The sequence below is a fragment of the Anolis sagrei genome, chromosome 2, assembly GCF_037176765.1.
Source record: "Anolis sagrei isolate rAnoSag1 chromosome 2, rAnoSag1.mat, whole genome shotgun sequence".
NCBI lineage: Eukaryota > Metazoa > Chordata > Lepidosauria > Squamata > Dactyloidae > Anolis > Anolis sagrei.
Window position 1 is genome coordinate 76,620,713 of NC_090022.1, and position 13,890 is coordinate 76,634,602.

At 43.1% G+C, this 13,890-nt stretch overlaps 1 protein-coding gene across 1 annotated transcript in view; it reads left to right on the forward strand.

The window, feature by feature from the left end:
* The window catches only part of SLC34A1 (solute carrier family 34 member 1), a 29,903-nt gene extending 21,224 nt beyond the window's left edge, over nucleotides 1–8,679 (forward strand). Inside the window, exons 5-12 of the mRNA XM_060760997.2 lie at nucleotides 2,601–2,712; nucleotides 3,208–3,403; nucleotides 3,996–4,091; nucleotides 4,871–4,973; nucleotides 5,130–5,297; nucleotides 5,433–5,549; nucleotides 7,070–7,194; nucleotides 7,825–8,679. Of these exons, the coding sequence (XP_060616980.2) occupies nucleotides 2,601–2,712; nucleotides 3,208–3,403; nucleotides 3,996–4,091; nucleotides 4,871–4,973; nucleotides 5,130–5,297; nucleotides 5,433–5,549; nucleotides 7,070–7,194; nucleotides 7,825–8,379 (1,472 nt within the window). The 3' untranslated portion in view covers nucleotides 8,380–8,679. The remainder of the gene's footprint in view (nucleotides 1–2,600; nucleotides 2,713–3,207; nucleotides 3,404–3,995; nucleotides 4,092–4,870; nucleotides 4,974–5,129; nucleotides 5,298–5,432; nucleotides 5,550–7,069; nucleotides 7,195–7,824) is intronic.
* The last annotated feature ends 5,211 nt before the right edge of the window (nucleotides 8,680–13,890 follow it).

Here is a 13,890-nt window from a genome sequence, read left to right on the forward strand (position 1 = left end):
CACCTCCAAGATATATATATATATATATATATATATATATATATATATATATATATTGAAATGCAGGTATTCCAAAACTTGGGGGGGGAAATCCAAATCCAAAATATTTCTGTTCCCATGCATTTTTGATAAGAGTCATGTAAGCTGTATTTTATTTGAATAAGCAGAGAGTATCCAATGTCAATTCCTAGCACATTCTCTCCCAGAATACCTCCCCCCCCCCCCGTCTGTGATATACTGGAAACAAACAAACAAACAAAGTCCTCATTGAATATCCATTTTCTACATACATATTGGCTTCAATGTTCACTGGCGGTGAAGAACCTGGCCTTCCAGATGTTTTGGCTATCTAGCTAAAATAAGTAATTGTGGAAATCGTAGTAGTCCAAAACATCAAGAGAAAAACCATTGACTTTTCTTGCAGTACAAATACAATTGTTGTATTTGTACTGCAAGAAAAGTCAATGGTTTTTCTCTTTGGACTGAAATGCCAGCCCTATCATATCCTCAGGTAGCACATGAAGCTGAAATGAACTCTGAAACACAGCATGAAGTCAGGAAGGCAAAAGGACAACAAACAATAACTTTGGCCAAAGGATCCCCCAGGACACTGTTTTCAGTCCTAACTTAATTACTGATTAAGATGGATGAAGTTTATTTCAAGCATCAGTATTTCATAGATATTCAGAGTTATGCAGGCAATCACAGAATAGAGTTGGAAGAGACCACACATGGGCCATCTAGTCCAACCCCCTGTTATGCAGGAAAAGCACAACCAGTGACAAAGTGAACATGAACAAAACTATTTTTCTATATCTAATGCATACATGACGATCCTTATCTGAGGTCTGTGTGACCAATGCAGTATGCAGCAAGAGATTATTTAAGAAGGTTTGGTATGGTATGCCTTAATTTCTGGTTATCAGCCCCTTAGCACATGATATTTCAGTTGCAACAGTTGTAGCATAGCACAAATGACAGAGCTCAGCAAACAGTACAGGCCATAGGGAAACATCCGTTATTGTCAAAATAGAGTTGATCAGACTCATTAAAACAGATTAGCCTACAGTTTGCATACTCTTTTGATATAACACTTAAGATATAATAATAATAATAATAATAATAATAATAAGAAGAAGAAGAAGAAGAAGAAGAAGAAGAAGAGGAAGAAACACAACAAGATGAGTCCACAGCAGACAAGTTCACTCTGCTGGCTGTTGTATTGGATCACATGTCGGACACTTCCCAAATGTCTAGGACTGTGTGATGTATCAGTGAATAATGTGTGCAGATCCCAGTAAGGTGGCCTTCTGCAGCTGGCAGATTGTAATGTTGTCAATGCTGATTGTGTTTAAGTGCAGGCCAAGGTCTTTAGGCACTGCACCCAGTGTGCCGATCATCACTAGGACCACCTTGACTGGCTTGTGCCAGAGTCTTTGCAGTTCGATCTTTAAATCCTCATATCGTGTCAGCTTTTCCAGATGTTTCTCTTCAATCCTGCTGTCACCTGGGATTGCAATATTGACAATCATACTTTGTTTTTTTGGGTTTTTTTGCACGATCGTGAGGTCAGGAGTATTGTGCTCCGGAACTCCGTCTGTCTGAATTCGGAAGTCCCAGAGGAGTTTGACATGTTCATTTTCTGTAACTGTGATCCTCCATGGGTGGGACTCAAAGCAGCAAAAAATGGTTAAAAAATAGAAATTACACAATACAAGAGCACAACATCATCCCTCCAACCAAAACGAATAAGCCAATAAACAAAAACACATTGCATAAACACATTGCATAAACCATATAAAACAAGCATAATAAATAACAACATTTAATATTTAAAATCCCTGTGCTTAAGGACACCAAGATTGTTCTTAAAACATTATATTAAGAATCCTCAAAGCTCCGCATCTTTGACCATGCGAACCTTGCCAGAGCAAGATATACTTCAGTGATGTTTCTTGGCAATAATCACTAGCTGCCTTGTCATTGCTTATTATGTGTTGTCGGGAAAGGCCTGCTTCTACAGAAAGGTTTCAACCTAGAAGCGAAAGGCTAGTAACAAGGGGACAGAACACATCTCTTTGGGGAGGGAGTTCCAGTACTACAGGGCCACCACTGAGAAGGCCCTCTCTTTTGTACCCACCAACCGTGCTTGCGATGGTGATGGGTCCGAGAGAAGGACCTCTCTTGATGATCTCAGGGCTCGTGTGGGCTGGTAGGAGGAGATGCGGTCCCTCAAGTAGGTTGGGACATATAAGCATAAATATTTATAAATATATAGTAGGTAGTACATATATTTGGCAAGATGTATACACTTTGTTATATTAATGAAAGATCTTTGAATATAACCAAAGAATTTTGGGTGGGGTACCTGGTGAGTACAAAGTGGTTGTTAGGCACAAGATGGAAGAGAGAAAACACGCCCCCCCCCCAAAAAAAACCCCAGTTTGTGTGAACTTTCATTGTGTTTCTGGTGCTCCAGATTGCATTGTATCCACACATGCATTCATGGGTGTGTTTTCTCTGATCAAAATGTTTCATGAAACCACACCTGGTGGCAATATCTGAACATTCAACATTTACCTCTTGCCCTTTTTTTTTAGTGCTGGATGTAGCTTCTGCCATCCCCATCATCATGGGTTCCAACATTGGTACCTCAGTCACCAACACCATTGTGGCACTGATGCAGGCCAGTGACAGAAATGATTTTAAGAGGTGAGCATTATAGCAGTAAGTGGGGGGTTGAAAACTGGAAATAGTCGGGTAGGTGTGGTGGCAGCGTACATCCATGCACTAGATTAGAGAGAAAAGCTGTGCAGTTATGCAATTAGGATGGTGGACAGAAACTAGAAGTAAGTCAGAGGGTGGAAGGCACTTGGCAAACTCTAGGATGTTGCAAGTAGCCCCACATCCCTAACTACTTCTCAATTGCCAATGCTTTGTGTCATGAATTTTGATGGTAGTGGTTCCTGGATCCTATAGGAACTGAGGAAACAGGTCCATCTCAAATGGAGAGTAATTTATCCCTTGAGCAAGGCAATGCAAATGGACAAAAGTGAGGTGAGATAGAAATTTGTTAAGTGCAGAAGGAAATTATATGTAGTGACTGGTGAGATGGCTGATAATTTGGAGATTGCCCAGCTGAAGCCTGGCTGTCACTCTTCCCATGCCACAACTCCTACACCTCATGGCTTCTCTACTGCCTGGCAGGGCCTTTGCAGGGGCTACCGTCCATGACTGCTTCAACTGGTTGTCAGTGCTGGTTTTGCTGCCGCTTGAGGTGACCACCGGCTATTTGTACCAAACTACCAAGGTTGCTGTGGAGGCCCTCAAGTTCCGCGTTGGACAGGATGCTCCAGAGCTCCTAAAAGTAATCACAGAGCCTTTCACTAGCCTTATTATTCAGGTATGTGCTACAGAATGAACAAGTGTGACCACTTAGTTCTGGTTCTGGGTGGAAAATTTAGGCAGTCCCTTCCTGTGCTTGACATCCTGGTGAATAGACCATATTCCATTTCACAATCACAGCTACTCCTCTGTCTGCTGAGGACTAAAATTAAAATTTCTCCTGTTGTCCTCAGCTTGCTTCAGAGATGTATGCCAAGCTGGCAACCTAGAAAATATAGCAGAGAGCTCACAGACAACATGGAGGCCAGGTTGTGAGCAAAACATAGTCTAGGTGATCCAAAGAAAAGTGACATTTTTAGATGTATGAACTGAACTACTTTTGAGAATATTACAATATGTTACAAATGCTCACAACACTGACATATTGGGAATCCTTAATGCAATGGGAGATTATGATGGGGGCAAGTGTTGCTAAAGCAAATATCTTAGAGTCTGACCTAACCCATAGTTTTAGGGTAATATGTAGTATCTCTGGCCTAGATTTTATTTAGAGAAGATGAGTTCCCTGACACTCTAGGCCAGGGGGTTGTATTTTCAATCACTGACAGGGTTTACATGACCCCCCCCCCACCTTTCCTTGTTTCCTACAGCTGGATAAGTCAGTGATCACAGGCATCGCCACAGGCAATGAGAGCTTGCACAACCAGAGTCTGATCCAGGTGTGGTGCGAAACACCATCCAGGCAGGTGAGAGTTCTGCCAGGAGAGACAGCAGGAGCGGGGAGAGATGCTGAGTGAACTATGCTCTTGGGCTGCGTTCAGCTCCACTGTCATTTCTACCATCTTGTTTTGCAATTTCCTCAGCTCCACCTCTTGTGTAGAAACAGTTTCCCACTTCATGTGATGTTCTGGCAATCTTAGAAATGTTTTCTAATAGCCATCAGGTAGATATTTGAAATCTGGTCCTGAGATGTTCTCCAAGACTCTTAGTCTTACTCCTCAAAAGATATTTTTGATAGATTCTAATTCCCGCTCATTAACCTACTTGTGTGTGGATAAGGAGAAAAGATGGAAACAGCAGAAACATAATAATAATAATAATAATAATAATACATACATACATACATACATAAGCTGAAAGGGTAACAAATGGAGGATGAAATCATGTGCAAAATCTGAAAAGGTTTGGGGACTATAATTTTGTTCCTAGTCCCCATATAGCCAAGAAGGGTAATGACCTTTGTCTATATTGTGACCTCTCCCAGAATAACTGAACTGCAATAGAAACAATATCTGATTCAAAATGTGTGCCTGTGATTCTACCATCATCACGTTTCTTCTCTTGTATGATTTCTAAACATCTTTTCCCTGATAAAGAAGCCCAAGGAGCTTTGAAAACTTGTGTGATGTATTTTGTGCATTTTGGTTGGTCAATAAAGGTATCACTCTTTTGTGGATTTTGTTTTAAACCTCTTTCTAGTGGCTTAACAGACTTTTTCACTTTGTGCCTTCCTTCCTCTCTATAGGTTTTTTCCAATGACAATAGAGGAGGACTCGTAAATTGCAGCTCACTTATTCCATGCCACTTGGGAAGTTCTGGCAATCTCAGCAGTGCCATGAAACAGAAATGTAAGACTTACCTTTAGGCAGCACAGCTTTGTGAGGAGTGCCAGCTGGAAATGGGCCCCACATAAGAAATTCAGAAGTTAAGGTGGATAAGGGGAATGTAGTAAGTCCCAACATATTCTCTGCTTTGGTTTGCTCTGCCTCTATTCTTTCAACCAGGCAACCACCTCTTTGTGGACTCCTCTCTGCCGGACTTGGCTGTTGGGCTCCTGCTGCTGGCTGGGTCCCTGATCATGTTGTGTACCTGTCTCATCATGTTGGTTAAGCTACTCAACTCTGTGCTCAAAGGCCAGGTAGCCAGAGCTATCCAGAAGGTCATCAACACAGGTAGGACTCCAAGTCTGCACCTTGTCCATCTGTACCCTGTCCCCCCATTGCTCTACAAGGGGGCTGTGGTTTCTCTTCTGGGCCTCTCTTATGGCAGAATCCATGTGTAGAAATCAGTCTTACCTCCTTGAGCAGATCTGCCGTCTCCATTTGGTTGGGTCACTGGATACTTCGCCATGCTTGTTGGTGCTGGAATGACCTTTGTGGTACAGAGCAGTTCCGTCTTCACATCGGCAATCACACCACTCATCGGTGAGTATGCCATTACTTCCCTTTCTTAAAGAAAGAGATAGCCAAAGACAAAGGCAAGTAGAAGCAGTGCTTGGAATGAAGTAACAAATACATAACTGCAGTTACTTGTAAAGAGTTAGATATTCTCTCCACTCTCCAACAAGGGCATAATGAAGCCCAAATGTTAAAATCAGATGGTAAGAGTGGTAACAAGGCTGCTTTGTAAAATAGCAAAGGTGTTATTAAAATTAAAACAGATATGGATAGAAGTTCACATCACTAATTCAATAGTCCCACTCTTATTGCAGGGGTTAGGGATGAAAGATAATTCTATGGTCAACTTCTGCCAGGCACTGGCCACAGAATCACGCAAGTGAGTCTGGAGATTCCTAGAGGAGGGTTCCTCTAGGAATCTCCTGGTCCTACATATCAACTCTATGATTTCCACTGGAGGATCTAGAGATTCATAGAGAGAATATTTTTAAAAATCTGTGAATAATTAAATCCACAAAAGTTAAATTTGCAAAGGTAAGGGTTGAGTAGGGGCCCCTGGTGGCACAGTGGGTTGCTGAATTTGCTGGCCGAAAGGTAGGCACTGCAGTTCAAATTCGGGGAGCAGGGTGAATTCCCACTGTTAGCCCAGCTTCTGCCAACCTAGCAGTTTGAAAACATGCAAACGTGAGTACATCAGTATAGGTACTGGTTCTTGTGGGAAGGTAACAGCACTTCATGCAGCCATGCTGGCCACATGACCTATGAGGTGTCTATGGATAGCGCCAGCTCTTCGGCTTAGAAATGGAGATGAGCAACCCCCACCCTCCCCAAGAGTCAGACTCAACTAGACTTAATATCAAGGTGAAACCTTTACCTTTAGGGGTTGAGTACATAAAAATTAAAATATATGTAAGTCATCAATAAAGTAAATTGAAAACATCCATTGGGGAAGCAACAGAAAATATAGCACATTATTTCCTCATAAGCAGTCAATACTCAATGATCTGTTGCCAGAAGGATACAATGGAAGGAAGAGACTTCCAGAGCCTATAACAAATATCAGAGACAATTTACTTTTAAAGGATCTTTCCAAGTTCTAGATGCAAGTGCACGTGTGGTATGTTTGCCTGTGCAACAGGAAACTAAAAAGTCATACTCTTTATTCATTACATGAAGAGAAACCTTGACATCTAGTACTTTCCATTCTACCTTCCTAATTCAGGGTGATATGAAGGGGAAGGGGGTCTTGAGATTCTTGCTTGCCTGGCAGTTGAGGGGAAGCATAGCCCTTTCTAAGAGCTCTGTGGTACAGGATGTCATGAGTAAAAGTGCTCCATAGCTCAAGAGGTTCTGACTGGGCATGAAGTTTGGAAAACTCACTTGTTGGAACAGTAACCCATAGCATCTCCAGAGAGCATAGCTACAGTGTGCTCCAGAGCTTTAAGGAGGAATGTTCCCCTGCCTGGTGATGGTGGTGTGTATGTGTGTGCTGTGGAGAACCAATATGCTGCTTTCCTGACTGCTATCTCTCATTCTCTGTGGGATAGGCCTTGGGGTCATTAGCCTGGAACGTGCCTATCCACTCACTCTGGGTTCAAACATGGGAACAACAACCACCGCTATCCTAGCCGCTTTAGCCAGTCCAGGAGATAAACTGGCCAGCGCTTTTCAGGTGAGCAAATAAATGGCTTCTACCTGTTCTGCTGATGTAGCCTACCTTTTGAAACTAACCCTTCCAAGACTGAAGCAAATGCACATAATGAATACCACCAAACAATGAGTTAAGCAAATTACATTATGTAACAAAATTTGAAAAAAATTAAAAGTGTTATTCCTGTTTAATTCTGCGGTGCTTACTTTGAAAGTTATACTCCCATTTTTGTGGTTGCCACAAAATTAGTTGAGACTCGATGAGATATCAATTGAAAAACTATAGCAAAATGTTTTTATAATAGTACCAATTAGGAAATTACATGTATAACCCAGGAATCAAAATCCTGTTACATACTGTGATGGATCACAGTAAAGAAGTTTCAAAAAGAAAAAGGGGGAAAGGGTATATGACACCCTTTGATACGCCTTACTCCAAGTGTGGCTTAGGAAGCATTCCAGATCCTTTAGATTTCAACATTGATGGTCCTTCACCAATATCTTTACTGGTTGATGCTGATGGGAGCTGCAGTCCAACAATATCTGGAGAGAGGAATGGAGATGTTATTTAGCCCTGTCCCTATGGCTCTCAGCCTGGTGAGATATTCCTTTCCCTTATGAGATGGTAGCTATTCTTTGGTTTCCTCCTTAGATTGCTCTCTGCCATTTTTTCTTCAACCTCTCTGGGATCTTGCTGTGGTATCCTCTGCCCTGCACCCGCCTCCCCATCCAAATGGCCAGAGGACTCGGAGAACAGACAGCCAAATACCGCTGGTTCGCAATCTTCTACTTGATCATCTGTTTCCTGTTGCTGCCATCGCTGGTGTTTGGACTCTCCCTGGCTGGATGGCGTGTCCTGGTGGGCGTGGGAGCCCCCTTCTTGAGCCTTCTGGCTTGTGTGGCCTTTGTCAACTTCATGCAGTCACGAAACCCCAGCCGACTGCCTCAGTGGCTTCAGAGCTGGGACTTCCTACCCTTCTGGCTGCGCTCCTTGCAACCCATAGATGGGCTGGTCACCAGGACCATGCAGTGCTGCACTGTTTGTTGTTCACACAGCCGAGAGAAACACAGCGCTACATCTCCCCAGGCAAAAGTCAAATTGGGCCTGTGTAATCCTTCACTCAGCTTCCTGGAGGAATTATCTTTCCCACCAAAATCCTCATCCTTTGTGAATTCACAGCCAGCACCGAAAGCTACCTACCTGTAAACTGGACAGGAATACACTTCTCATTGTTGCCTACAAAAGGAGGAAAGAATGATAGAGGCTGGTTTCTGAAGGCAAGATATTACATCTGCATTGTGTATGAGATGCCCTATGTGGGGTGAGTCTGAGTGTTTGGTGTTGCTTGTATCACTGCCACATGTGCCTCTATGTGCTGGCCACTTCGTGTTCACCTGCTGTTCTGTGTGATTTTGCGTGGGATGCCTAGTTGAGCCTGCAACTGAAAACAATTCTCGCTGTGTCTATGGTGTGCATCAATGAACAAGTGTAAAATCATATCTCAAAGTAAGCCATGTTTGTGTGCAGTGTACTGGATACTTGCCTTGAGCAGGTGATGACATCTGAGTAATATCTGAGCTCCCATGGAGGCAGAAGGGAAGTTACTCCTACAAAAGTACTAGTGATTCTCCAGTGTGGCATTTTACAAGTTGTGTAACAGATTTGAGACATTAAACATAATTAAATAGTGTTGCTTGAAGGGAATTTCCCATTGCTCTGGTATGACAAAAGGACAGAGCTGGAATTCCTATGGTGCTCTAGAAATTCCCATACTGCTTGGTGCTGATTGGAAGTCTACAGATTTCCGCCTCTGCAATATGGTGTTGATAGCCTCCTGCCTCAAAGGGTCAGAATTCTTTAAGGGGCAGAACAGGCATGGGCAAACTTTGGCCCTCCAGGTGTTTTGGACTTCAATTCCCACAATTCCTAACAGCCTACTGGCTGTTAGAAATTGTGGGAGTTAAAGTCCAAAACACCTGGAGAGCCAAAGTTTGCCCATGCCTGGGGCAGAATGTCACAGCAGCCAGGACCATAATCCTTTATCTATTACTCAGTAGTCTAGGAACTTCTTCACAGCAAATATATTTACTAAAGTATTTGTTATAATTAAGTGTTTGCTGTCTCTATGCTCACACTGCTTTTATTTCTACAGGATAGATGTAAGGGCTATTTTCAAACTGAAGCGGTCAGCAAAATAGGAGCAAGATCTGAGAAATGGCTAAGTGACGTTTGTTTATTTCTATGTATCTTTTGTTAGGAGATTTTTTTTTCATTCATATTAACTGGATAACAGATGATCATATCTGGGTGCTTTGAATGCAATATTCCTGCTTCTTGGCAGGGGGTTGGACTGGATGGCCCATGAGGTCTCTTCCAACTCTATGATTTTATGATTCTACATACAAATAGAAATTCAAATTCTGAAGTACTTAATTATTTCTAAAGTTTAGGATCCTCACTGAGTCCCCTAGGGGAGATAGGGCAGAATATAAACAAATAAATCAGATTCATCTGCCCTGAGTCCCCTTCGAGGTTGAGAAGGGCGGTATACAAATATCACAAAAATAAATAAATATTATTGTTATAGCGTTATCTCTTTTTCCATCCCTATCTGAGCCAAAGTAAAGCAGAGCATTAAAGTGCTGATCAACAGCTAGGAGCCATTGTTTAATTAAATGTGTGTTCATAAAAAAGAGATATTTCCTATGTATGGGTAGTCGTGTTTGGTTAAAGAGAATTCAAGCACCTTAGAAGCTGCTCTTTTGGGGAATGAACCTGATGCAGTGGCAGGTTCTCCATGGGAAGCTGTTATGTAAGAGCAGGTATGGGCAAATTCCGGCCCTCCAGGTGTTTTGGACTTCAACTCCCACAATTCAGCTGTTAAGAATTGTGGGAGTTGAAGTCCCAAACACCTGGAGAGCCGAAGTTTGCCCAGGTCTGTGTAAGAGGATATCAAAATATTTCTTTGAGCTCTGATTGCTGTATTATCTTTGAAGAATGGGTGGATATTAGCAATGTTTATGAGTTATTTCTCAAAATGCTTATAATTAATTATTTTCTGCCACATTTAATAAACATATTTTCATGGAAGATTCAGAACTGGTTATGGGGCCAGGTGTCCTAGCCATATAGAACAACACAAAGACTGCTCTCAATTTCATTTAATGCAATGGTTCCCAGCCTTTTTTGACCAGTGACCATTTGACCAGGGACCACTCTCCAACATTAGTACCAAAAGGGTTACAAATCAGTTTTTGGTCAACTTTAGATTCGGTTTGGTTATTTGGGGTGCTGATTCAGAAAATTGCATTAGATAGACCACATCAGCTCTAGTTTCTGATACAGAACATATGCTATCCAGTAGTTGCCATCTGCTCGTCCACAGAAAACCATGTTTAATAAACTAGAGCTGATGTGTTAGTAGTAATCTTTCATGGGTAGTCAGCCTCTCCCTTCCCGACATTCCTGTTACCTCGGCACTATAAGAGGGTTTCACAAGACCAGTTGCTCTCATTGCTGCATGATTTCGAGGCAACAGTGTAGTAACGGTGAGGCACAGACCATATTTTCATTCTCGTGGACCACTGGTGGTCCATGGACCACAGGTTGGGAACCACTGCTTTAATAATTATGGCAAGGGGTGAGTATGTGCAGCTGAATTGTGCCAAAATCTGATACATGGTATGACCCTCCTCCCCTTATGATGTCACAAAAAGCAGCCTCAATGATGTGAGAAGAGACAGACCCTGATGACACCATGAAGCATGGTACCAGAAGCACCAACAATGGTTGTACCAAAAGTATGTCATTTCAACAAATGAAGGAAAAATATATAGATATATGCACCCACTTTTCAAGGCAGCATCTCACCCTGCAATTCCTCCCTCTTGCCTTTCAGATGAGAAAACAAGGCACAAGCTTTGAAATCTGGGAACACTAATTACAAATGCAAGATAAGAATAAGGTACAGTAGACTCTCGCTTATCCAACATAAATGGGCCGGCAGTTGGATAAGCAAAAATGTTGGATAATATGGAGGGTTTAAGGAAAAGCCCATTAAACACCAAATTACACTATGATTTTACAAATTAAGAACCCAAATGTCATGTTTTACAACATTGCAATTACTGTATTTACACATTTAGCATCAAAACATTGCAATTTATTTATTTATTTATTTATTTATTTATTTGCAGTATTTATATTCTGCCCTTCTCACCCCACAGAGGACTCAGGGCGGATTACAATGTACACATATATGGCAAACATTCAGTGCCAACGACACACTACAGATGTAGACAACAATCAGAGGCTATTTAACTTTTTCTGGCCACCAGGGGAGCTGTCGCTTTCATCGTCCATCTGCGATGCTGATGTACTTCCGCATTCCCCGCATGCTTTTGCTGGAGTGCTTTGCTGGAGTCTTTTTTATGGCCTTGTAAATGTTGTTAAATTAGCCTCCCCACACATAGGTGGTACCTAATTTTCCTACTTGACAGATGCAACTGTCTTTTGGGTTGCAAAGGTCGACAACAAGCTACACAATTGGCCGGAAGCTCACTCCAACCCAGGCTGGCTTCAAACTCATGACCTTGTGGTCAGAAGTGATTGAAAAAGCTGTGGATTTGGGTGGGAGGCAAACTACGTTGGATAATACAGAACATTGGATGAGCGAAGGTTGGATAAGCAAGACTCAACTGTATTCACAAGCTGTAGAGTGGCTATGCTGGACTTAGGGATCAGACCTCTCTTGACTTGTCCTCTGTGGGCCCTTCCAGACAGGCCCAATATTCCAGGATCTGATCCTAGTTTTTCTGCTTCAAACTGGATTTATATGAGTCTGCACTACCAGATAATCTGGGACAAACAGAAAACGTGAGATTAGATCCTGGGATATAGGGCCTGCCTGGAAGGGCCTCCAGAGAAGGACAAGTCAAGGGAGGTCTGAGAAGGCAAGGTACATTACAGCCGCCTTGGACTGCGAGCCCCCTCCTGCCCTAGATACCATAGCAAATGGTTAGGGATCATGGGATTTGCAAGATAGCATGATCTGGACCACATTATATGCTGCTATATTAGACATGGCAGTATTTTGTGTTTTCTTATAGGCACTGAATACTTGCACTGAATACAGGCCTATTAAATGGTCCTGGTGCTGTTCTGGGAAATCAATATTTCATGTGAATATATAAATAATTCTGTGAGATCTTCTATCTATGTGCTTTGCAAAAGCACCCCATCTAGCTGGAAACATGGAACAAAGGCACTGATTCACACATTAGCAATACAGCTCCTCCAACTTGCCTTTTTATACCGCCCCACCCTTCCACAAGGCTGGCTACACCATGTGCCAACCCAATTCCCCCTTTGAAGATGGTTAACGCTTCAGCACAAGACAAGGTGACCCACAACGTCTCAGTCAATAAAAAAGGAGCTTACACAAGCGGGAGTGGAAATGGGCTGTCATGGGCACAGCTGGCCACTAGGTGGCAATGCAGAACCGAAGGGCGCTCGGCGAGGGAGACAGGGAGGGGCGAAGGGGGCGTGGCTCCAAGAGAGATCTCAGGAACAGCCAATGGGGAAGGAGAACTATTCCAGGCTGGACCAACTCCTGCCGGAATATATGATTAGATGAGTCCGCATAGCCAGATAATCTGGGATAAACAGAAAACCTGGGACCAGCTCCTGGGCTATAGGGCCTGTCTGGAAGAGCCCTGAGAAGGCAAGGCACATTGTAGTCGCCCGGGAGGGACCCCGAGCCTCATCACCCCCACTCAGGGCAACCTTTTCAGGGCTGCCTTTGAGAAGCATCTCGGAGGAGCCGAGCCCAAAAGGCACTCCACGCGGTGGAAAGTCGACTGGGCACTTTCGCCAACAGTTCTCACCAGAATGGAGCCATTTTTTAAGGTGCAGGGTGTTTCTAAACGAAGGAGCCAATGTCAAGTCACTGTATTTCACGCTACAATCTCACACAAAAAGTTACAAACGGTTTTAATGAGCTGTCGAAGGCTTTCATGGCCAGAATCACTGGGTTGCTGTGAGTTTTCCGGGCTATGTGACCATCTTCCAGAAGCACTCTCTCCTGACGTTTCGTCTGCATCCGTGGCAGGCATCCTCAGAGGTTGTGAGTTCTGTTGGAAACCAGGAAAGTGGGGATTCCTCCAGGCAGGAAGCAGCCAGACTTTGAAACTGCAAGGCCATTCAATGCTCATCAAGGTGGCCAATTGCAACATTCACACCTGCCTCAAGCAGACCAGAGTTCTTTCTCCCACCTTGGACACTATTCCACAGATATATAAACCCCACTTGCCTCGTTTCCAACACTCAAAAACAGGGGAATTCCAGACAATAAACAATCGACGCCAGCTAATCACCTCCCAACAAAGGAGTTCCCCAGGCAGCCAAGCCTTGAAGCTGCAAGGCTATTCAATGCTAATCAAGGTGGCCAATTTCAACATTCACACCTGCCTCTAACAGACAAAGAGTTCTTTCTCCCACCTGGGACATTCCACAGATATATAAACCCCACTAGCCTCGTTTCCAGCACTGAAAAAACAGGGGAATTCCAGACAATAAACATTTAAGGCCAGCTAATCACCTCCCAAAAAAGGAATCCCCTAGGCAGGAAGCAGCCAAGCTTTGAAGCTGCAAGGCTATTCAATGCTAATCAAGGTGGCAACATTCACACGTGCCTCCAACAGACAAGAGTTCTTTCTT